We start from the raw sequence: 26,360 nt of genomic DNA on the forward strand, positions 1-26,360 counted from the left end.
AAGTTCTCAATGATGAGACTCATGAGTACATGTTGAAGCTTCTCAACATCCAGCCAAAGCATCCAGCCAAAGCAATAGTCCTGAGTGTACAGGAACACTCAGCCGCGAGACTCAAGGGTTGATGTTGAAGCTTCTCAGCATTGGACCAAAGCAATAGTCTTGAGTGTGGGCATTGCCTTGGGACCTAGGAGGTCATTGCTCCACCCTCTATTACCCATCACTATAGTTTAGTTGCTCACCTATAATTCCCTCATATGGGACAAGAAATAAGCATGATAGATTAGGTTGAATATGGCAGCATTCAGCAGCCATCCATCATCGAGATGGGAGGGTCTGCATGTTGAGGACAGCACATGGATATCCATGACATCTCCAAGCATCCATGCGGATGCAAGCGGTGCACAGCCACCTGAGATAATGACATGGAAAGCTAGCTACTTGGACAGCATTGCAACATGCTCATGTGGCTCACAGTCCATGTGGAGCTGTATGGATGCTAATGTCGCATCACAGCGACCTGTTGGAAATCAAGGACACGTCACTAGAAAGAAGCAGTGCCATTAACATGAAAGACAAGAAGAGCCTATGATGATTGGGGTCATCGTTCTGATGACCACAAGCCTATCCTTCATAGACACTAGGTTAGCAATAGCTTGGACACTGGTACAGCAAGATCTCACCTGACCAAGGCACTCTCGTTGCCCCATCACAACATCACGCTACTTCATGACATGCACGCAGGCACCCCACCAATATGAGAAGAGGGTGACAGCAGCAGACTCGACACACATTCTCAAGGCACCAAGGCGCCTAGTGGGATCCAAATCTTCAGCCATATTGATAGAATGGTAACCTCCCCAAATGTGAGCCCCCATATGAGGAGGAAAGGGGGAAGGGTGACATACAACATGAGCAGGCCGGGTAGTCATGGCACTTTATGAGAGGGTGTCACAACAGCTATAGAATAGATGGAGGAGAATAGGAGCATGATTGGGGTAAAACAGGGTTGTCAATTGTCACCAACTTTGTTTGGCCTCTAGCTTGCAGAAATCTACAAAGCAGAACTAAAACCTATGTCTCTGTGCTCTGGCCTCTTCAATGAGGCCTCAAAGTATGAGGATATGATATAGAGTCGTACAATCAATGACACCTCAGAGTATGAGGATATGAGGAGATGATCTCGAGTCATATGATCAAAATGGAAGCCCACCTATCTAGCAGCTTTGAGTCCCTAGCGCTCTGAAAACTGGCTAACATGTGTATCGAGAACCGAGGCATAGATTTTAGACATGGCATCCCCTATCATGATGGCCCTACAGTTTTTCTCCCATGGGATCCCCTGTCTTGTGAATAGGGGTGATGGTGTTAAGGGTCCAAGTGTGTTAAGGGGTGATGGTGTTAAAAGTCCAAGTGTGGTAAAACCGGTACAAACTGCTTCATTAATTAGCTTTGCCAAGATCCAGCAGGACAAGGTGCTTAGTCTATATGTAATAGGCAATGTAGAATACTATGGAGGTGCTCTGGTAGCAGGGCTCAGACTAGAGGGACACAATGAGGCTGCTGGATGATGATGATGAAGCTATAGCTGATGTTGACGTTGCAGCTGCTGGTGAGGCTGCAACAGATGCTGAAGCTACATTTGCACAAAGGTACTATGGGGGTAAAGGTTAATGTGATGGGATCTGCTGGGAGAGCTGTGTAAAACAAAGGGGGCAGAAAGGGCTCTGCAAAGCAGGGGGCGGAGGGGCTATGCGGAGCACGGGGCCGGGAGAGCTGTGCACAGCAGCAGTCTGAGGGATAGTGTGAAGTAGGGGGTGGGATAGCTTGTGCGGAGAAGGGGACAGGGTGTTGGAAAATACGATCCATTGTCCCACCTCTAAGTCCCCTCATGAGGAGAGCACAAGGACATGATACAAATGTAGGGATGGGGGGTTTGAGGGTCTACTATGTGTCTTCAAATTTTGGATGCCAAATGGGGGCAGATCTAGGTGGAGGGAAACATCCACAGGTCAGCCATGTGGACTGCCACACAGTCCAGGAATAGGGCTAGCAAATGGAGCCCTGAAAGAGCACATACCTGTACAGATGTTGCAGCACCAAGTAGGAAGGTGTACCAGCAGGTGTAGAGGCCAGAACCTGTACAGGTACAGAAGGCACAGCACGCACAGAGGCAAGAACATGATGTCTGGTGCAACAGCAGGTACATGCTGTATGGCAGCAGTTGCAGGTCCTGCTCAAGCATTCACAATGGTCATGGATCTGTCACAGATAGGCGTGACTGCTGTGCAGAGCTGAGCAGGTGTTAAAGATGGACACATTGCTGACTGCAACAGGGCAGGAGCAGCAAGCAAGAAAGGGTACAGCAGGCTGTGCACAAACAAGGGTCAGGGAGGACTGCTGGTCAATCAAAAAAATAATAATTTCCAAAAGAGGGCCTTATACGCGCCTAGCTTGGTCAGATCAGCAAAAAGTGGGTCAGCCTAATCTGTGGCTGGTCGGCTGGTTTTGCAGACTGGGTCGACCAGTCTAGAGGGCCTGGAGCCCTCTATAATGGGCCTCATTGTGGAGGCTAACAGGTAGTTCAGATCGGAAGCATCCCTCACCCATTCAGGAGCAATACATGGTGCATATATACAGCCAGTAGGAAAAAATGGGTTTGCTAGACAGTACTGTCTACGAAACTGGCACAACAAAGGGTCACTCAAGCTCACAGAGGAGCATGCAGCCTGAGGAGTGCAAGGACAGAAGTAGGAGCTGTATTTGTGCAGACCATAGAGCATCCAGGGTAGTGGACTGCTGCGTGTTTTGGGATCTCTGGTGAAGCTTTCTGTAAAGAGTGTTTGGCTCAATTTTGTGCAATGCATTCTGAGACATTTTGGACTGTACTACTGTTGTCTCTCTCTTGAATTTAATGCTTGTGAGTTCTCTCCTGTGGACACAGAAAGTTTACATTTAGAATTAAAGCATTCCCTTCTCCTCGCAACAGGTTCTTCCATTGCACACACCTTATCCCTTTTCTAATTCCACTGCGTGGAGAAACTAGCCCAGGGACTACATTTTCTAGCACGGGGAGGCAGCAATACGCAAGGGGAGGGAGTAGCAATGTCCAAAGGGGGTAGCAATGTGCAGGTGGGGGGGCATTGCTGTGCCCCCCTGCGCATTGTTGCTCCATCCCCCTGAGCATTACTTGCATCCCCTCCCCCCCTCCTCTACCTACCTTTTCTTTCCCCATTTCTGGATTTGCAGAAAAGCAGGGCATGAAGGACAACATGCCCTTCTCCCACTGTGAAGCTGGGAAACAAATAGCAGCAACACAGGAAGAGTGAAAATGGGAAAACATGGCAAAAGAGACAAAGGAGGTGGAAAGACAAAAAAATCAGCAAACCAAACAATAAAGGACAGCTGGACACAATTGCCAACATCGCCGACGCATAGTGGACTACAGACTGATAGTAATATTATGCACAAGCCTGCAGCCTCGGTAGTAACTGCAGCCTCAGCATCAATATAGACTCATCAGCAGCAGCAGCAGCCTCAGCATCAGCATCAGCATCAGCATCAGCATCAGCATTAGCAGCAGCACCGATGTGCCCCTCTAGTCTGAGCCTTCGTACCAGAGTGCCCCCTTTTGCCCTACAATATTCTACCTTCTTGTCGCCTCTCCCCCTCAACCAACCCTTCATTTCCAGCTATTACCAGGCCCACCTCAGCCCCCTCTCAGATATCTCCCCCTCCCTCCCATCCCTTTGACATTTCCACCCCCCTATCCCATATCCCTCACCCAACCTCCCTTTATGATCTCCCTACCCACCGCTAGGCTTCCATCCTCCCACACCCAGCCCTGTGATCCCCTACTCTACACGTAGCAGCCGCAGAACTTTTCAGCCCGACAGATGTCTTGGAGTATATCCAGAGGTTCACCTCCTTCATGCGCGAAAGGCTGAGCACGATAGGTAATATCTATAGCCTCATTCAAGATGCCTGTCATCACCTTCCATAACTTCCTTGCCACCATGTGACCACTATATTGCGACAGACCACATGATGGAGCTGGTGTGCTGTTCGAAAAAAAGAATATACCTGACCTTCTGACAAAGGCACTTTCTCGGGAGGAGCTGGAGTATCCTTCTTTAGCATGTGGGTTTAGGCCCACAGCCAGGCAATGAGAGGGGGTGTGCAAATATTATGTTAAGAGCAGCGCCAGCTTGTGAGCTCCATCACCGGACATTAGTCCTGCCGAGGGATGTTCTTTTGAGGTGTTATTATGGTAGACCAGCAATGGAGATGAGGATAGCTGGTAAAAGGTCTTGCTTGCCCGCAGTTTGGAGTCTCTTTTGAAAAAGAGAGTCATCAAGTTACTCGAGCATGATGTGGTCATCATAAATATTAGGGTCAAACACAATGATCCTAACTCTGGAAACCCCTTCCAATTTGATCGCCTCTCTATAGAAGAGGGTAAATCAGGTATGGGGGGGATCTCTATGACCAGCCCAAAAGAAGCTCCAATTGTGCCTATGAGCCAATGGTAAACATGAGGCAGACCTAGGAATCTTATGAAAAGTGAAGTCACCTACTTGTCCTCCTCTACATGGTCAAAGCCTAAAGGGAAGGTATTGAAAAAAATATTCATGGAACCAAGGCCCGAGGGGCTAGCTGCACATGCTCGTGGATCCAAGAGAGTTGAAAGGCACCTGAAAGGAACCTCGTCCTAGTAATCAAACAAAGGTCAGGAGGTAAGGCAGCAACCATCCAATTCCTAGCCTGTGATCTGGAAGGGTGGAACCCATGAATGCATGCAAAGAGGATGGTGGAGCTCTCGAACTCCACATCCTTTTGAAGCTGCAACCACTCGCCTTTAGAGAAAATACACGTTCTCGCAACTGGTGGAGGTGGTCGAAGATTGACTGAATGGGTGCTCATTTGTCAATCAAGGGTGGAGGGCCAATTCGAACAATGTAAGATCCATCCATCGCTAAGAGTGATGAAGGTGGGGGCTGAGGGAGGGGAAGGGCTGAGATGAGAGGTGCTGAGGGGAGAGGAGGGAAGGGGAGAGGAAAGGCAGCAGAAGTGGGAGGGCTGGGAAGGAAGTGGGTGAGGGGAGGAGTGGAGAGGTAGGCAGCAAGTGCAGGTAGGAGGGGAAGAGGGAGAGGAGAGGGGGTAGGGCCAAGCTGCAGGGGTGGAGTGACAGGCAGCAGGGATGCAGTGGGGGGAGAGGGCAGCAGGTGGGTGAGGGCAGTGGGGGAAGAGAGGCAGGGAGAGGGAGCTGAGAGGCAGGGGAAGTTGCCACGGCAGCAGGGAGGTAGGGGGTGCGACAGGGAGCCTCCTGCATTCCCAGTATTTTATTCCCTTGAATTAAGTTGTTAAAAGAGTGTTGTGATGCAGACCTGCATATCCACAACCTTTTATTACATCAAACCCTTACCAGAACTATTATTACTATCTTTCAGAGGCTAACATAGAAAGAGAGAGGATCGATTTTGAAGATTTATAGAAGTAAAAATAAAAAGAGTGAAGTACCTTGGAGATTGTGATTCCTAACATCCTAGCAAAGTATTCAAAATGCATGTCACGTTTCAATCTTATTAAGTTTGAAGGATACGGCTAGAGGTCGTTCACCTTTAAATATTACACAAAAGGATATCGAATAATACTGACACCACGATGATCCTTTCCAGTTTCTGCTTGAGGTTTCAGTTAAACTTGAAAAAGAGCTGGGCTTCCAATTGCCATACCTTTCCCTGCATTTCATCCAATGAAAAATGGCCAAGGCTAGCTGGAAAATTGTAGACCATTTTTCCAAAATCATCTGGCGCAATGCCTAAATGACAAAATAAAGAAACCCTTTCCTGAAGCTCTTCCTTTTTACATGCCAGAACTTTTGGAGATCTCCTCACAATCCACCCAATCCATTCTTTCTTGACACCATAATTCTCCAAAATTCTCACGCTGTCATCGAGTTCCTCCAATGTCCTTTCAAGAATCTGTGGTTCTCTTGTCAAAGCAGCCGCAAGATCCTTTCCTGCAACATTAATGCTTTTAAGCCACCGAATCTTTGGCTGTAACACTCCTTCATAATCTTCCACCCAAAAAACCAGTTTTCCAATTTTTGGAGCAGTGAACGAATGGTGTTTCAACCATCTGCAAATCTCAGAAGAATATATGGTAAATGTTACATTATATGGCCACAAGGGAGAATCACTATTCATTTCTCTGCCTTCCTATAGACTATTAAGACACGTGCATTAAGACATAATCCCGAAGTTTTAATACTGATCAGGTAGGTGCTTTACTACTGTGGCAGTAAATCCAGACATGGATCTACTTTGACATAACTTGTACCAAGTTTTTTTTAAAATCAGGAAAATATTAAGCCTTTGTGCATCCTTAATAGCCTGAAACAAAAAATCTCAAATCTGAGAGTCCACCGTAGATAAATGGCTTTGGAACCCTAATGTAAAAACAGGTTCAGATATGCCATAATTCATCTGGATGACAGATACAAACACATGCAGTCACCTTTGTCAACATCTCTCTTCTTTAGAAATTGATGGATTTCCTTCAACACTTTTCCTGCAAATCTGGGACAGGGGTACTTTGATAGAGCTAGAGTTCACCACATTGCAACTTAATCTTACATAGTGCTAAACCATGGGTTGGCAGAGAGGTTGGGACGCTTCTATGTTGGAGATTGGCCTATGTAGAGAGGAGGAGCCACACGCACGTTGTGTGGACACGGCAATCCCAAACTGCTTTCCCATTGTTCTGCATCTCAAGCAGCCTCGAATCTGTCAATAGAGATTGCCCTATAAAAGAAGAGGATCCAAGGTGATCTTTATCATAGGAGGATGTGGAGGACACCCTTACTCAGGATGGATGGCCCGATCGGCAACAAAGGCCATTCAAAGAAGCAACACAGCGCAGTATAGCACTCAGTTGTCGGCAGTCCCTCCAAGACAGAGAGAGAGAGATAGAGAGCAGTATGACAAGACCTTCCCTTTATTGAGAGGCTTAGGAAGCAGTAGCCAGATTCACCATCTAGCTAATCAGCTAAAGTGCGCCAGGCTAGAACTGCAGGCTGTGGAGGCTAGGCACACAGAGGACTCATACCATTCTGCAAGGGCTAGGTGAGTGCAGCAGGGTGAAAAGCTCTATTACACCACTAGGCATATAGTAGCAAGGACGTAACTCTAGCACTTGAGGGATGAGGCACACCAGATGTATACATATCCTGATAAGATTTTGAGGATGCCCAACTCCTTTTACAGCCAATTTTTCTGAGCCAAGGAGTCCACCCCCAAGTAGTGCATGCTCGAGAGAGCAGTTTGGCCCACGTTCTCTTGGTAGACACAACTCATGATAAGCTGATGGGAGACTCCTTTCATAGATACTAAGATACTTGAGGCCTTAAGACCTTCCGGTGCACAAGTGTCCAAATGAAGATGGGCTCTCCCTATTGTCTTCCGGCAATCTGTGAACTGATAGGTACTCGCCTCCACATTGCATTTCAAAAGAGAGAAGTACATAGACTCGTGGACCGTTTTCAAGAAGAGAGGCTAGCATGGGACATCCAAATTAATGAGCTGAGATGGAGCAAAAACATCGCGATAAGGACCTTCTTGAGCTAAGACAGAAGTAGCAGATCTCAACCGAGACAATGATGCATGGACCACATAGGTAGCTGACCTGGACAAATGTCCTTATTATGTGCCTCATGGCACACGTCTTGTCAAAAGGGCATACCCTTTCACAATGCCCCATCCATCCAAACATCCATAAGTCTAAGGTTTAGGAAAGGAACACACCACAGATCATGACATCCCCTCCTAATCAACAAAAAACCCTGATGGAAAAGATGGAACCACTAAAGTATGCATTGGAGTCAATCAAGACATCATTGAATGAGAAACTCAATGATGAGTTGATGCCATGTCTCTCATTATCAGTGGTCCAAAAGGCACTCATGAATAATTACATAGTCATCTTCAAGGTCTAGAACAAAGTCAACTAGAGCTATAACACCTTCATCACTTGGAACATATGCTTTTAATCACAAAATGTGAAATACAAGACGAATTTTGGCATCCCATCTCTCTAACCCTGAATAGGGGCAGCAAGTGTAACTGTTACAGCTGGCCTCCCATAAGCCTACTGCCTATCATGGGGATTACCTCAAATTGGCTTACTAGGAATAATGACTGCACCTTTTGGATGGGCACTTTCACCTCTAACAAAACCCCATAGATTCTTTTCAAATGGCAAAGTACAGCAATATGGCTATACAAAGAGCATGGTATCTGTAGTACGGCCAAAATGTATGACCTAGTGCGGTGAGCTCTATACTGCATTTACAGCAAGTACAATACAGGCTGAGTGCGAGTACCTGAACGGATGTCACACCTGTCGGTAAGGCCTGTATAGACATCCACATGGCTAACGAAGCCATATGATGTGCGACTATACAAAAGGTATGATGAATAGACGTCCGTGCAACTGTACGAAAGGTCACGAGCTGATGCTTCAAACGAACAAAAGAAGTAAAACAACATGGCAGTTCACAGGCTAGGCTTTTCGTTCCTGATGTCGAGCAAGTGATTTGTACAAATGGCTGCGAGCTGATGCTGCATGTGGCTAGAACAGGTTTGTTCATGGTTTCTTGACACCATACAAGTGGTTGAACCCTAAACCAAAAGCCACTCCAACTCTTACCTTATCGCGCATTGGGTTGGATTACATCTTCACCCGTCATGCGTCGATTTCCTTGAGAGGAACAGAGATCTGATATCAAATGTAAGAACTGGAGATGGAGTGGAGAGCAAAAACATGGAGCAAATCCTAAGCTCAACCACTAACTACAATAAGGGGGGAAAACCTTAGAAGGAAAAACAAGCCGTAACTCTCCTACTTGGCCACTGCTTTTTTATTACCATCTTTCCAACACGTGGCCCCTACTGCTATTGCCACCTTTAGACTACCAACTCGTATTATGTTGAACTGTTGACCAACAGGAAGTCCTTACCTATAAAAGACCCTCTGCTTGCACACTCTCCTATGCTTCCAAGACCTGCACCATCACTATCCACCTGAGAGCCCCCATATGAGGATCTACGTCTTCAGCTTTTTGCATATACAAGCCCAAGCAAATATCTCACTGTCTTTTTGGCTAGTTTCCAATGTGACTCCCTAGGTTCTTGCATAAACTCGTATAAAGCCTATTGTTCTAGGCCTAAATTATGGGAGCATTTTTTATTGCACAAGTATCCACCAAAGAATTCCAAGTCTTTGGTGACTTAATGATTCTCAATCTGTGAGACTATATGTTGCTTTTAACAAACAAATTGATCAAGGCAAGAGTCTTTATGGCCCTTTTTTCATAACCTTGATCTCCTTCTCACCTCACAGTTTGGACTTTTGTCCCACAAATCAAATGCAAGAAGACAATTTTTGACCACACGCTTCCATGTATGGTAATTGAAAGCTCCTTCCAAATTTGTTGGCATCACTTATAGTTTGAAACTCAACTACAAGACATGTCGAAAATAATGGAAAACATCGTTTCTAAGCGTTTCCTAATTTCTAGCGTCTCCAAAACGTTGAAACGTCTGCAAACAAAAATCACAGTAAGCGCTGGTGTGGACCATCTTGTTGTCACATTGGACAATGGCAATGGATTGGTTGGTGGAATTCTGATGGGTTGCATGGTTAGGCTAGGTTCCGACGGAGCGGCAGCCAAACCCTCCTTTTGGGAGGACTGCAGCTACTGCGTGATGTTCAGACGGGGTGGGGGCAGACATGTCCTTGGTCATTTACTTTTGACTTCTTTAATGTAGTCAGAAATTCATTGGCCATTGCAACTCGCTAAACTTTGTAACTGGTTACTTCTATCTTAACCTATCTTGATTCATGCTTGGGCACAAGGGAGTATTGGACAACCTCTCCTTCCGTCGGACATGTCCTAGCTCAAATCATCTTGCACCAATCAACATCCCTTTTGCATGGATTGTCGTCCACGAATCGCTCTAATAAGTTGCCGTCCATGAAAGCTGTGTGACCTACATGCACACGTATATTGCCTATGGACTTCATCGTTGTGTGGATCGGCAAGTTTCAAGGCTACATGTTAGAATTGCAGGCGATATGACTACAGACGTTCGACTAGTGTCCTACCTACTTCGACTGTTGCTGCTGAAGCGATGCAGTTTTACGTTCTAGTGCATACATGCACTTTCCATTTCATTCAATGATTGTGCAAGAATTTGTTCAATGATTGTATTGGCTTTTTCACTATGCAGGTGCCAGCTCATCGCAATGCATCTCTCTTCGAAATGCAAAGTACTCTCTTTCGTAAGGCTTCATATCATGTTCGTTTCTCGTAAGTTACACAGTAAACAACAAACAAGAGTGTATGGATAGAGAATAGAACGTTGGATGTGGCCCCCGAATAGAGAAGAGTGCCCCAGATTGGTATTGTGCTCACTCTTGTTCAAGCATACAGCACATGCAACATGTGTACAAAGAGAATGTGAGAGAGGTGAGTGAATGTGGACAAGAAGACACACAATGAGACATGAAGAGGCTCACAACTCTTCATAACACCCCATTTTCTCAATTGGGATACCAATTAAATGCCTAAGGTTCCCCCCTTAAGGTCTTGGACCTCATGTGCACTCTAATGTGTCTACCCCCACCTAGGTGCATAATGCATGATGACTCTTTATATTCACTAATAAATTAAGTCTTACATGTCCAAATTTGGTGCCATCTAAAGCAATGGTTTCAGATCGGCGAACCTTAGATGATCCACTTGTTAGAAAATACCCAACAGAGGGTACACGGGGTACACAAAGCGGAAATAATGCCCAGGAGCTCACACTGTGTGCGGTGTGGGTCTGGAATCACAAACTTCTTTACTTATGTGCATTCAATAGGTGTGCAGACTCATCAATAGACAATGAACCAAACTAGATAGAGAAACCACCAAATAATATATTTCTGTCCACAACTATGGACACAATACAAGAGTGATAGATCCAGAGTCCCACCAATGGTGTGGTCCTCTGATCTTACCACAAAGTCCTTCTCCTATCTGCTGGCTAACTCTAGACTAGAGTCCGCGTGCTCCACCTCGAGCGTGAGTAGACTTTCCGTCTAGAATGATCTTCTCCACCTTGCTGTCTGGAAACCAGTCTAGGTGGGCAGCTTCCTGTTAGCTAAGTCTGCAGCACAAGGTACTTCTTTCTCCTCCTGACTGTAGGCCCAAAGATAGCCCTGCTGCTGCTCCTTCTGCTGGTGGAATTGCTGCTCCAGATGATGTCAAAATAAGGCCTGAATGCCTTCTTTATATAGGCCCAAGAGCCTGGCCAGCCAACCGACCCAACAGCCCTAGAAAGGGCCGACTGCTGGTCGGTTCAGCCCCCTGCCCCTGGCCGACCAAAACTGACCCACAGCTCCCTAGATGTTCTATCATAATGATGGCGTTTATGGGACTGTGGGCTGCCCTTTTGGGGCACTCATTACAAGGGCCCTTGGCCCACCTTTCAAGGGCAGATGCCCTATAAATACAGGGTCCAGCCCCCCCCAAAACCTACTGCAAACAGTGCGCCTCCTGTCCTAGATCCATCGCAATCTGTCCCAGACTGTCTTTCCTCTGCTCCGGGCTTGTTTCCAGCTCTAGGACTCCTGCCTGAGCTCCGTATGTGACCCTGAAACCAGCCGTACAGCAGGCATCTGTAATCCGTACAGATCTGCCATCCTTCCGTACTTTCCTGGCCCTCTGTCCTGCCCATAACAGTTCTAGATGTGCTGCCCACATGCCAGCCATGATGCTGTCTATGTGGCAGCCCCTTTCTCTCTTTTTCTGTTGGGTACTGCCCTAGTTCTCCCTCCCCCATGCTCTCCTCATATGAGGGCTTACAGATGGGGAGGTGATCTTTCCAACACCCCCTCTCACCGACACATCTCAGCCCAATGCCAACACGTCGATGAAGATGCTCCAGTAACTCCCTGGTCGTAGTCCTCTGGAACCTTTCGGTGTCAAAATCTTTTCCTGGCTTTTCATCCAGTGGCTCCTGCTCCACCAGGTCCAGTTCCGCTTCCGCACACCATCCTGGTACACAGGTCCATCTCTGGTAGCACCTCCCGGTACCACCTCCTTTAGTCACATTCCCGCCTCTGAACTCGAGCAATCCAGCCGTCACGATCTTCCAGTCGTCCCCCTCATAATAAGTGAACAACCTGGAGTCTTCCAGGCACCATGCTCTGAGGGTCTGTTTCAACCCGTCCTTCCTTTGGCAAGGTCTGCAACCAATGAATATTTCCAGATAACCTGGACCATGAACTCTCGCTGAGTTCTCAAGCAGGTACTCTTCTGGCTTCAGTACTCTTTGTCCACCACCTTCTAGCAATCTGCGTCCGAGATTTGAAGAAGCACCAACTCTTCCCCTTCTGCCTTCGAAGAAGGCCAATTCCTTCCAATCTCTTATCACCTGAGACAAATGAAGAGCAGAATCTCTCCACAGCATGCTATAAAGACTCAAATGCAGAGTATCATATACATACTAGACTGTTGTACTGCCTGAATGTTCGCTCTAAAAGCAAACCCTGTACCTCAATGAGGCACCCGCCAAGATCCTATGTAATCCTGTACTGTCCCCTTCTGAAGTCCAGCATTCATCTGACCATGAGACCCCAGGGCTTTCCACCCTCGTGTCAGTATCAACAGCTACACACCTGGAAGGTACCAAGTGCTCCATACTGTCCTTCACCTTCACAAAGGCATCTGACTCCTCGTCGACCCACATCTCTATGTCAGACATCCTTACTGTGACTTCTGGATCAACATACCTGACCCTCAATGAGGCACCCGCCAAGATCCTGTGTAATCTTGTACTGTCCCCTTCTGAAGTCCAGCATTCATCTGACCATGAGACCCCAGGGCTTTCCACCCTCGTGTCAGTATCAACAGCTACACACCTGGAAGGTACCAAGCGCTCCATACTGTCCTTCACCTTCACAAAGGCATCTGACTCCTCGTCGACCCACATCTCTATGTCAGACATCCTTACTGTGACTTCTGGATCAACATACCTGACCTTGGTAACACTCCGTGATGTCACCAGGAACAATTCTTCGATTACCACATTAGCTTTGGCCTTTCCCTCTGAATCTGAGTCAGACTCCTGTTTATTTTTCAGATCCGCCTTTTTCTTTCTGCAGTCCTTTGCAAAATGTCCGTGCGTATCACAATAGAAACACTTCTTCTTGTGCTTCCTCTTCGAAGTCCCCTCGTCGTCAGAGTCATCTTTATTGGACTTGCCACTGTTAGGCTTGCCCTTTCCCTTACCTGCGGAATCCTTTACCAGCATCGCCTTGTCGTCTTTGTCCTCGTTGTAGAGCTTCTCCCGAGCTTCCTCCTGTAGCAGTAATGGACACAACTCCTCAAATGTTAGAGGTTTGGTCCTCTGTCCTGCTGTCACAGCCGTAACAAAGCTCTTGAAACTCCAAGGCAATCTCCTCAGTACCATCAAGGCCAGATGGCATGAGTCTGTCTTCTGACCAATTGCTGCAAGCTGATCCCGCACCACCTTGACCTTCGTCAAATGGCTATGTACCGTATCGCCTTCTTCCATATCAAGATTGTAGAGTTGATGCTGAAGAAGCACGATCTGGGAGGTATTATCTGTCTCGTACAGATCCTTCAGGGTGGCCCACGCCTCTACTGACGTCTCGGCCAGTTGGATATGCGGAAGAACAGAGTCCGCCGTAGTCCCTATGATTATTGCCAGGGCATGGGCATCTCTTTCTTCCCAAGCTTCAAGCTCCTCTCTGTCTACTGCCATGAGTACCTTCCCTTTACTGTCCACCAAGTCTTCCGGCTTCGACTCCTCTCCCGTGGTCAGCTTCCACAACTTCCGAGCCACTAAATGACTCCGGATCTTCACTTTCCAGATCGGGTAATTAGTCCCGTCCAGGTTCCCAGACTCTCCAAAGTTAGGGATAGTGAAAGAGAGAAAACTGGAGGAGGAGGAAGGGAAAGCAGGGGCTGAAGAGGCTGTAGATGGCGACATCTCTGCTGTATATACCACACAGCAAAGTCAACCAAACTCAAATTCAGTAAACCAGAACTCTGAACGCACCTGATTGAACCTGAGTCACCCTCCTTCTCGCAAGGGCACAATCCTCCAGTCGTGGAAGTCGATTCCCTAGAGCTTCTGAATCAGGGTCGTCCTTCAGCAAGGTCCCTGCCTTCAGGCTCCCACACCTGTGAGCCTCCTACTTGGGCTCTGATACCATGTTAGAAAATACCCAACAGAGGGTACACGCAGCGGAAATAATGCCCAGGAGCTCACACAGTGTGCGGTGTGGGTGTGGAATCACAAACTTCTTTACTTATGTGCATTCAATAGGTGTGCAGACTCATCAATAGACAATGAACCAAGCTAGATAGAGAAACCACCAAATAATATATTTCCGTCCACAACTATGGACACAATACAAGAGTGACAGATCTAGAGTCCCACCAATGGTGTGGTCCTCTGATCTTACCACAAAGTCCTCCTCCTATCTGCTGGCTAACTCTAGACTAGAGTCCGCGTGCTCCACCTCGAGCGTGAGTAGACTTTCCGTCTAGAATGATCTTCTCCACCTTGCTGTCTGGAAACCAGTCTAGGTGGGCAGCATCCTGTTAGCTAAGTCTGCAGGACAATGTACTTCTTTCTCCTCCTAACTGTAGGCCCAAAGATAGCCCTGCTGCTGCTCCTTCTGCTGGTGGAATTGCTGCTCCAGATGATGTCAAAATAAGGCCTGAATGCCTTCTTTATATAGGCCCAAGAGCCTGGCCAGCCAACCGACCCAGCAGCCCTAGAAAGGGCCGACTGCTGGTCGGTTCAGCCCCCTGCCCCTGGCCGACCAAAACCGACCCACAGCTCCCTATTTATGGGACTGTAGGCTGCCCTTTTGGGGCACTCATTACAAGGGCCCTTGGCCCACCTTTCAAGGGCAGATTCCCTATAAATACAGGGTCCAGCCCCCCCCAAAACCTACTGCAAACAGTGCGCCTCCTGTCCTAGATCCATCGCAATCTGTCCCAGACTGTCTTTCCTCTGCTCCAGGCTTGTTTCCAGCTCTAGGACTCCTGCCTGAGCTCCGTATGTGACCCTGAAACCAGCCGTACAGCAGGCATCTGTAATCCGTACAGATCTGCCATCCTTCCGTACTTTCCTGGCCCTCTGTCCTGCCCATAACAGTTCTAGATGTGCTGCCCACATGCCAGCCATGATGCTGTCTATGTGGTTGCCCCTTTCTCTCTTTTTCTGTTGGGTACTGCCCTAGGTCTCCCTCCCCCATGCTCTCCTCATATGGGGGCTTACAGATGGGGAGGTGACCTTTCCAACACCACTGCCTTAAAATCTGGACCAATGTCCATCATAAATACAAACATATGTCGCACCATCAAATTGGCACATAATGTAATATTGTTCTAATGTCTATTAATTAACCAATAGTCATTTTTCCTTGTCACGACACTCTTTTCCTCTCAAGAGCGTCCTCTATTAGAGTACCGTTTTGCTACCTCTACTCTCTACAGTATTCTTCTTCTCTCTTCCCTTTCATTTCCTCCCACTCCATGAATGATGGCACCAATGACGTCAAAGGACAGTGCTTCTATATGTCTTTACTTGGCCAGCATTAGACCGTTTTCTCAAATTCTTGCATCTTACGAAGCCACGTGGATCATTCTAGATCATTAGATCGCTCTATTATTAGGTTCACTGATTTTTTTAACTTCTAAGAGCTTTTTAGCGCGCTCTCCAATTGCACTATAAAAGTCCCACATCTGTTCAGCGCTCCATCTTCACCTTCTCTTTTGATCAAACCTCCGGCTTCAAGGTTTCAAGTCCATCTTTTAAGATTCAAATTTTCAAGGTTCCCTTCTCTACATGAATTGAGGTAAGCTGATTTAGATCTGGTTGTTGCAACCAATTCGAGATTACAATCCTTGTTTTTTTGTTAGATGCTGTATATGTTGCGTTGGACACTCAGTGTCAACACTCACGACAGTTCAAGCTTTCTCTCCCATCAATCCAATCTGCTGATCTCTATTTCGCTCGACTTCAATTTGTGTTCTATTCACTCCTCTTGTTCAGTCGCTTGGGTGCTTGCGCCCCTAGGCAGGCCCAAATGACCCCCCTGGGGGCTCATAGGCAGACATTGTCCTTTATTCCCTATTTTTCTACACCCCTCTCAAAGTCTGCTTGCAGCCCTACACCCGCACACCATAGCAAGTTCTCCAATTGCTCCCTAGGCAACATCTTTGTTAGCAAGTCTGCAATATTTATTTAATGGAACAACATACTAAGTCCACACACATTCCTATGACTTCTTCCTCGCGAACTGGCAGTCCATCTCTGTGTTTCATGTGGTCATGGAACATGGGATTGTGGGCGATGGCAATGCAACTCTCATGATTGTGATGTGTCACTATACATTCATCCTGCTGCCGCCCCATATCTACTAGTAGCTACCTTAACTAGAAAAGAATGGCTTTCACACGCAGGCTCTCCCGTAAGGTTGCAACAAGCAAAAATAATTCATTTTCAAGGCATCCTTCTCCAGTAGATCCTTCTATATCCTGAGCTAGGTTTCCCTCTCCTTTGAAAAGATCACCCACTGTCAAGGACAGGCTGGATGGACCTCACCTTGCTTGGAGTGCATCTGGGACAGCATCCGGTCCTTCTAAAGGGCGCTTCTATGCCTCAGTGAAAACCGGTCTAGCAAAAGGGACAATGTGTGAAAGCCAGACCACTCCACAAGAAACCCTCACGATATGCTGGTAGAGAGTCTACGATAGAAGCTCTTTTAGAAGTCAGGAAGCCATCTTCAACCAAAAGGACTCCGCTAATACTAGGTTCTGATGATGTTGGTAACGTAACAAACAGTCTGCTAGCAAGCAGGATACTCAGTGCAAGTCCTTGCTCTATTCTAAGAATTCAAAAGCTTTGAGACTATCGACTCAGGATACTGACTTTGTGTATCTATCATTGCGTGGGAGATCCCCAATTACAAACAGTAATAATGTAATAAAAAAGGAGAAATATCCGTGGATGAGGACTTGTAATAACACCTAGGACTTTGCAAAAATCGCCGATGGGAATGCTGACCTATCTATGAATTTGGATAACCTGTCTTTTCGTCAATCTGAGCATGCTCTCACTAAGCTACACTTGTTTTTGGTCCCAGAAGCATCCCTTCTCGTTGCTAAAATGCACAACAATGCTTGGGCTTGCTTCCGTAGGGACATGATGCTCAATTTGTCTCCCTGAGCTCCATTCGCAAACAGAGTAGTACATCACAATCATTATCAAGTAAACTACGAGAATTTGAGTAAAAGCGAGAATTTTGTTATGCATGATTTGATCTTTCCCATCCTTATGCACGCTTTCTAATGAGCACCTTGTTCTTATTTGCATCTATGTTGCTTTAGCACTCCACGCCAAACCTACTATTCTTTTTTCATTTTCTACGTTTTACTGGAGCTCGTGGATTCGAAACAAACACCATACTTTGGATGAATATATTCTTCAAAAGGTACACATAATAGAACCTTTTACCTAGATGTTTAGAAAAAATAATATTTGAACATTATAAGATTGTATTTACCATGTCGATTTTCATGCACAATCTTACAAGGCATGCAATCTTTTCACTTAGTGGCAATATTGATCTTTACAATCTGTACACATCATGACTAACCCATGTGATTAATGTCTAATCTCACTACAACTTCCACTCTTCTACAACCATATTTTTGGCAAGGAACTTGATCCATGCTCCTCATGTCTAATCTCAATATGACTCCTATACATGTTTACATCCCAGCTGGCCAAGCATTCTAGTTATGTGCCAAGAAAAGTAATCTTTGCTCAATGCACCTGCCTGCACAAGCTCTCTTCTACTCTCTCCCTTGACAATGCAATCTGTCAAAAGGCACTCAACTGCATTGCAGCAGTGAGCAAGTCTCACTCAACTACAGCCAAGAGATCACGTTGGAGCGCACCCATAGATAGCCGCCAGTGCTCTATCCCTGATCTTATACCACCGTAGCCTCGCCAACCTCTAGATCCACTATGACCTCTCTTCCATAGCTCCAGTATCTATTGTATCGGGCCAAACTTGGCATAGGACTTGATGTGACATGATGCTGTAGATGATGTTGTTGGTATGACTGTCATGCTGATACTTTCTAGGACTATGTAGCATTTAGCATCTAGCATGGGTGATGATGCTCGTTTTAGTAGCTCCACCCTTTCAGCTTATTGTATCAGGTTTCTTATAGTCTCATAGACCCATTGGTCTTCCGAAGACTTTAATAAACTTTCTTTCTTTCTTTCTCTACTCACAATACCATGCACTCAAGCACAAGTGGAGTTGTGGAGCGAGTGTGAGACTTTGAGGAAGGAATATAAAGGGCCTCTAAAAAGGGAAACAATGAATGAATATTTGTTTGCCCCAACAGGGCTGAATTCATCTAGAAGAACAAGTATTGTATGGACAAAATAACCCTCACTGCAAAAGGAAAGAGAGAATATTTTATAGAGGGAGTAGGTGTCCACGACGAGAGAGGGAATAGCCTATAGAGCTGGAACTGAGGGCTGCTATGAGGTAGTCCCTATATCTTGCTATGTAGGACTGAACTAGCCTATTCAAGGGCAGGGCGAGACTACTAGACTGTTGCACTATCCTGCCCCTGATCCTGCCTATGGAACTGAAACATAGTGGGAAACTTGTGAGGCTCCCTCTTATGTTGATCTTTGATCTCCTCTATAACCACTGAGGTTGTCTTCACCAGAGTCAAGGCTGTAGAGGAGCCACTTGACGTGGCTCCTTCTAACTGGAACTTCTTGAAGTGCAGGCAGTCCTGCTTCTTGTGGCTCTGCACATGACAATGGAAGCACCGGTCCTCTTTGGCAAAGGTCGCTCAGGTCGTTGCATCCAAGTAACGACCATAACCATTGTCCATCATCTAGTTATTCTTTAGTTGCCCATTGGCAGACTTCTTTCCACCATCTCCTGGTGTGGAGTCCTGGGACTTTTTACTGTTGGCCTGCTTGGATACTCTTGTGCATGGGCTCGAAATCCTGAGCAAGCTCATATGCAATTTCATAATCCTATGGCTTGAAACAAAACACATACCACTAGATGTCTATACGTAGTCCATGGAGAAACTTGCTCAGCTTCTGACTTTCCTCCTGCTGCAATTGTATGGACACCTAAGTAAACTTATTGGCGTAATGATTCACCGTCTCTATGTCCCCCCTTGCGCATCTCAAAGAACTGACTCTGCAATCTGTACAAGTACTAAGGTGGCAGGAACAGTGTTCTAAAAATCTTTCACGAACTTCATCCACCCATAGTGAGGTGTCACCTCGTCTACATCATAGTGGTCCTTATGCCACTTGTGCCACCAGGTGATCACCTCGCCTATGAGGTGCATCGATGCAAGAATACATCTACCATTGTCATTCGCAGGCACAACTAAAAATCATCTTTCAAACTGGTTGAGCCATCAAATCAACACTAAAAATTCAGTCTTACATCATACCGAAGAAAATTGTGCTCTCCGAGAGAAGAAGCTTTGACAGGTTGCTGAACTCTCACCCTGTGGGTGGAGTAGAGAAATGAGAAAATGCCAGTCCTATTCTTCCTTCTCATCCCAAGCGTTGTGCTTCTAAGCTCCTGAGATTCTCGACCCTTGGTCTCTTTTATCTCCTTGGCTTCCTGGGCCTTGCGCTCTCTGCGTTCCTTGGCTTCCTGAGCCTTGCGATCTCTAAGTTTATTGGCTTCCTGAGCCTCACAATCACGGTCTTCCTTTGCCTCCCAAGCTACTCTCTCGCGCTCTCTAGCGGCCTGCTCACAATCATCCCACATCTCCTAGAGCTGAAACATGCAAGCAAAGAGACTCTCTGACTGTTGTTGCTGCTCTGCATCATGGTCTGCATTAAGGCCGTCATAGCCAAAACTGTCATTGGGGCCTCTATGGCCAGGGTGGGATTCTATGGCAGCCAGGTGGGATCCTTCCTCCCCACCGGTTCTAGATGTGCTACTAGTACTCATGGTGTCCTTTCCAGATCTTGTCCGTACCATAAACAGTGAGATGTCCCTAAACTGCACCTCCCCTATCTAATGAAAGAAATTCTGAAAGCTCTGATACTAGTGTAGCAAGGAGAAAACCTCACTCACTCACTCTCTACTCAAACACAAGTGGAACTGTTGAGTGAGTGTGAGACTTTGAGAGAGTAATAAAGGGACTCCGAAGAGGGAGACAATAAATGAATATCTGTCTGCCCAATAGGGCTGAATACAACTGAAAGAACAAGTAATGTATGGAGGGAATAACCCTCACTGCAAAAGAGAAGAGAGAGTACTCTATACAGGGAATAACACTCACTGGAGCTGGAACTGAGGGCTGCTATGAGGCAGTACCTATCTGCTACTGTACCAGACTGAACCAGGCTGATAGAAACTGTGAAGGGGCAAAGAGACTACTGGACTGCTGCACCTATCCTACCCCTGATCCTGGCCTGTGGAACTGCTACTGGCTGAAGAGCTAGAAGTTCTGAAGGTGGATGAAATGATGAGCCAAGGGGCTGCCCTTATATAGGCCACTTGGGTCCTAGATCTGGACAGACCAGGGCTGATCACGTGCTAACTAGCAGCGACTACTGGGTTGGTTGCAGCCAACCACTGACAGTCTGACACATGTGGCTACTACCGTGGCAATGTCGTACCTGCTGACGTGGCATTGGACTGGTGACATGGCGCTCACTCCACACATGTTGATGTGGTGCTGCTTGCACACCTGCTAGCGTGACTGTCCTAAGCAGCTAATGACAGGCTTCCTGCGTGGCAATCCATGTAGCAATCAGCATGCCACAGGCTGAGGATGCCCACGAGACATGCACGTGCATAAATTTCATTTGCAATCCTAAGTGATATTGGTAGCTTCAAGTCATTGGTACAATGGGCAGCCAGGTAACAAGAGAAGAAGGCGTTTACCAAATCCGTCATAGTAAGGTGTTTTTCACCCTCTACAAGATGCCGCCAAGATCTTGAGCCTCTTTGGAGGCATCTTGTAGAAAGAGGTAGCTTTGCCAAAGGAGGCAACAAGAACTGGTCGTGCTCTTTTTGTGGCTTGTCATGGGAAGATCGTGAATCTTCTAGCAAGAAAGACAAGGGTGCTACTGGTGCCAGTTTGAATGCAAGCCCGAAGACATTATCGCAATCGACCATGCCAACTGTGTTCAACAATGCTTCAAGCGCGGAGGTTGATGATTTTGAAGGCGATATAAATCTCAGAGCTACGAAAAGCTCCATACCTCTCTTTTAACAAGAGAGCAAGAGTGTTAGGGAGCCTATACATGGTTGAGTCTACTTGGCCATACTATGGATGCTCGATAGATTCTGATGGCTAGACATACATTGCAAGGAGACCTCTTCTCAACGTTGTGGTTTGCAATGCACAAGGAATTCTATTCAAGCAATCCATAGATATCAATGGAGACACAAAAACTGAAGAATACATTGCAGTTGCATTAAAATAGAGTACCAGGAACATGTAGTTCAAGTTTTTACTGATAATGCCTCAGACTACAAGCTAGTTGGTCAATCTTGTGGAGCAAGAGTTCAAACATATCTTTTAGAGCCTGTGTGCTGCCCATTGTTTGAACTTGTTGCTGAAGGGCCTTTCTGCCCTAGCATGGATGGAGCTAGCAATCTATCATGGCACGGAGGTGCAGCAATTCATCTGCAAACATAAGGCGCCAAGGGCCATACTATCAAACTTTTTGAAATTGAAGTTGCTGAAGCCAGGTGAGTACTAGATTCACTTCAAACTTCATCATGCTCCACCGCTTGGTAAAGGTAAAAGCTTCCTTGAAGCAGATGGTCATCAGCCAAATTTGGGATGATTGGAGAGATAACAAAGATGAAGCCCTGCGGATTCAAAACACCATACTGTGAACCTCATTTTGGGATGAAGTGGAGAAGTATGTGATGAAGCCTTAAGGATGAAGAAGAAACCTTGATGATGACGTGGAGAAGTATGTGGTGATGGAGAGGTTGCAATGATGAAGCCGCCTTGATGATGACATGGAGAAGTATGTGGTGATGGAGAGGTCAAAATGATGAAGCCTTTCGGATTCAAAACACAATATTGTCAGCCTCATTTTGGAGAGGTCAATGATGATGTTGTCATGGCAAGAGGAATGATTATTTAGTTCATTAATAGTCATTAGAACCTTATTATGGTTAGGAGCCAATTTGATGGTGCGGTTATATGTTTGTATTTATGATCGATCAAGCGGTGTAAATAATACCGCTAAACTATGTAACATTGGCCAATGATTAGTGATAAAGATGTGCAGACACGTGTCTAGGTCCTAGGGGCAATAGGAAAGGGAAGGGTGCATTAGAGTACATTAAATGTAGGTGCAAGAGTCATAGACTAAGGGTAGGTCTAAATGGGAATATGGAACTTGAGTGATCTCAAGGGACATTAATGAAGGGCTACTCCCCTTCATTGTGATCATTCGTAGCATTCTCTCCACCACATTGCATTCATCCGCCTTCTCTCTCCCACCTTGCATGTAGGTCGAAATAGAAACAAGTACTCTCACGAGGGCGCTCTTCCCCATTGGAGGGCCGATCGGCATTCAAATTCTGCATGCATTGCACAAATTTGCATTCTCGAGAAGTTTGGTTTTCACAGACTTCTGGAGAATTCAAAACAACTTACTGTCAACCTCGTTTTGGGATGAAATGGAGAAGTATGTGAGAATGTGTTGGCCTATCATGTCCATGTCACCTTTGGCGGACAAAGATGATGCATGTCTTGTGTGATCTATGAAAATATTGAATGCTAGAGAATACAAAAGAGGTCCTAGCCGGACAAAGCAACAGAAACAGAAAGTATGAAAAAATAAGAGAAATTGCAGGAGTCATATGCTTCATTCTCTTCTCCATGCAAGACCCTTTCTTCTAAATCCAAAATGGTCCTATAAGAATCCACAACAAGACGCTGAAGTGAGGAGAGGTTGGAGGCAGACTTTGGATAGAGGGGGAAAGGATGTTGCAGAGAGGACATTGATGAAGGATCAATTGTCAGCTTGGTCAAGTTGGTGCCTTTGGTGAGTTCTCTGGTCCTTTAGATAGAGAGTGCCTTTGTCCGGTTGCTTGGTGGGAGAACTATAGTTCAGATACCCCTCACTTGCAAAAGTTGGCGATCAGGCCACTCTACAAATATCAAGTTCCTCTGCAGCAAATTGGAATTAGTCCACTTATGGGTCCATCAATTCACTGAAATGCAATCGGCTTGCTCATAAAAGGGCTAAGAATCTTGTATAGGTGCACAGCAGTCATAGGCTTCTTTCTAGGAGTGATCAATCATATAAGTCTGGCCCTTCTCTGCAGTGGGATATTCATGAGGGTGAAGAGCACGACAGTGCAGTTTCCATGTAATCTTAAGTTTCAGTAATGTTGAAATGCCTATGTGCATTGTGCACATTTTATTTAAATGCTGGAATTAATGGAACATGTCATCTAGTTTGTGTCTTGCTGTAATCTCTGCACCTGAAGTGAATGTGTGCATATGTTGCTGTAATTGCTGCAGAATTCTCAAGTTATATGTGTTCTCAAGTTTTCTTTACTAAGCCTACCCCGCCATTTCCTATTATTTCAGGTGGCTTTTCGGAACATTTCAAGTCTGAGACGTTTCGTGAGACTTAGGTTTGATATGCCACAAATGACATATATGATCTATAATTGATCATCTGCAATTAACTGCCCACACAGAGTGTGTTAAACATTCTCACACAGTAGGAGCAACCTTACACTGCGATTGAATGCATTCAATGCAAAATAGCAAAGGCCCAAAAAAGGAATAGTAACTTTTGCAATTTACTACAAATTTCCATATCTGCACTGTCAGGGGATCCCCAAATAATCACCCCCCTCACTGATCTGACCTCACACACCTCTGGAAAATGTGCCCAAATGCAACCATAAACTGCATTTTATTGTCAATACCGGCTGTAAGACAGGTCCAGCCTGTAGATACTGCAATACATAGCAATACTTGCTGTTCTCTGCCTGGCACAAAACCCAAGGCAACCAAATTTGGGAATGATTATCTGCAGTATCAAACCTGCAAATGCATCAAAAACAGCCCCAACCGTAATTTCTAGGTAAAATTTGTGAATTCCTACAATTTCTTTGCAAAATCTGCAAACCCACAATTCTCTACAACTGACGCAAATGCAAAATTGTCTGCAAAAAATTGCAAAGTTGACAGCCTAAATTGCTCAAAATGCAAAACCGTCAGGCACACAGTCCCAATCCATACAGTCGTCAAGTAGAAAAACCAAAATCTGCAGATTGTTATTCCATGAAATTCAACACATTTTCATCATTAATTAATTACACACCAGCTGTTTCAGATTACGTGTGTGACAAATAGCCTGTTACAAGAGCTTATGTGACTACCAAAACTGAACTCCACACGTGTGAAATGACTACCAAAATTGCTTATAAGTTGCCAGATTGGAACAGCAGGAAGCACGGGAATGAGAAAACAGTCAGCTTGTACCAATAAAGTCTCACAATTGGAGAGGGACAACATGCAAAACGTGTAAGAAGTACTTACTGAAGAAGACTCTACAAACACATGTAATTACAAAACTAGGTTTCTACACCTTATTATAGCACTGCCATGTGCTAAGCCAAAAAGTTTTATGGGCCTATTGTAATATAAGCTTCCCTAGTTGAGCTTAATTGATGTCAGAATTTAAAAGCAACCACTGGTTGGTTTAGAAATGACATCAAAGAGGACAATATGAGTTTTGTGGAGGATTGCCAACCTGATGGCCAACTTCACTGCCAGCTGGCCAACTGCCGACGTGTTATGCCCATAAAAGGCGTCTACTGCTGGGCTCTGCCCAGCTCCATTGTCCATCCATTGGGCCCTCTTGTCCAGCACATATGCCCATCTATAGGGCTTATGTGCAGCCCCTTCACATGGAATCATATGCTTTGCAAGGCGGGTCATGCGACAACCAAACATGGGCTGCACATGTTTGAGCGCCGTCCACATGGTCACTCCCCATGCAGCCTCATTTTGGGGCTTATCTACTATGAGGAGTTGACCCTACTTTCCCAACAAGTATAGAGTCCCCCCAAGGGAATGCATAAGTAAAGCGAGAAGCAATTACAAAAGCACGGCACCATGCCCGTGCGCGTGCACGTGGGCTTGTGGTGCGTGGGTGTGTGGAAGGCAAAAAAGGAAGAACAAAGGAAGGTTCGCTTTGGAATCTATGAGAACACAAGTAGCTACTAAGTTTCGAGGGCTTACTTTATCGCTTTCGCCACTCCAGACTGTTCTATATATACTCTCGCTCGAAAGGAGAAAGATGCGTTCACATGCTCGCGTTTTTTCTTCAAAGCTGCTGCTTCAATCATTACATGGTCGATAAACTCTGGCATGCTCGAGACAACATTCTTAGAATATGTCGGGCCCAATTTTGAGGCCCGTAGTGCCTCTATTAGAAGTTCCTTTACAACTTCTCTCCTTTCTTTTAGCAACTTTCTCAAAGCTAGCTCTTTCTCGCTGAGGTGCAGGTTCTTTTGTCCAATGATATTTTCCAGAGCCTCATGAGCACTGCTAGATTTGTGTGCTTCTTTGTAGAGAGTCGCGACACTCGAGGATGAGCTACTTGTACTCTCACCTTCTGCGAAGGAGTCGGTTGATAATTCTTCATGACGAGTACCTGCCAAGGCACTACGCTGACAAAGAACACTCAAAATCGAGATTGTGGGGTAGCCAGCAAAGTCCTGATGCTTGTTGGAAGTTTGAGTACGAGGCTTGTGAGCGAAGGGAAGGCTGAAGAGACTAGAATTCAATGTTGGAAAAGGCAAAGGGAACGAAGAGCTGGGAGGAGAGTGGTGAATGCAGCAAAATCTTGTAGAGGCAATGGTTGAGCAATCCATTTATGCTGCTAAAGCGTTCTCGTTTGCATAGAGGCACAATTCTCTGTCTGTTTCAGCTCATCGCTGCTGTTAGAAAGAACGTTTGCACGACTCGTCCTGCTGATTGAGCTCACGGAGTAGGGAATCGGCTTCCCGGGAGCCCATTCTCGGGAGAGCCACCCGGCAACCACCGGTTACGTCGGTTTTTCACTCGGATCGGCTTCTCAAGAGCCCATTCCCAGTTGCATAGGGATTCGGCTTCCTGGGATCCCATTCCCGAGAGACCGATAGCTAGTTGCCTCAATTTTTGCCCGGGATCGACGACCTGGTCGAATTCCCAGCCTGGG

General features: G+C 46.0%; 1 protein-coding gene across 2 annotated transcripts in view; it reads right to left on the reverse strand.

Annotated features, from left to right (window-relative positions):
* LOC147890381 (transcription termination factor MTERF2, chloroplastic-like) overlaps positions 1 to 26,112 on the reverse strand; it is a 52,653-nt gene extending 26,541 nt beyond the window's left edge. For both annotated transcript variants that reach the window (XM_087390628.1, XM_087390629.1), the window contains exons 1-2: positions 25,400 to 26,112; positions 5,733 to 6,138 (exon numbers count right to left, since the gene is read on the reverse strand). In XM_087390628.1, coding sequence (XP_087246754.1) covers positions 5,733 to 6,138; positions 25,400 to 26,034 — 1,041 coding nt within the window. In that variant the 5' untranslated portion in view covers positions 26,035 to 26,112. The remainder of the gene's footprint in view (positions 1 to 5,732; positions 6,139 to 25,399) is intronic.
* Between the last annotated feature and the right edge of the window lie 248 nt (positions 26,113 to 26,360).

The sequence above is a fragment of the Dipteris shenzhenensis genome, chromosome 19, assembly GCF_047967505.1.
Source record: "Dipteris shenzhenensis isolate YYH24624 ecotype China chromosome 19, Dip_SZ_1.0, whole genome shotgun sequence".
Lineage (NCBI taxonomy): Eukaryota > Viridiplantae > Streptophyta > Polypodiopsida > Gleicheniales > Dipteridaceae > Dipteris > Dipteris shenzhenensis.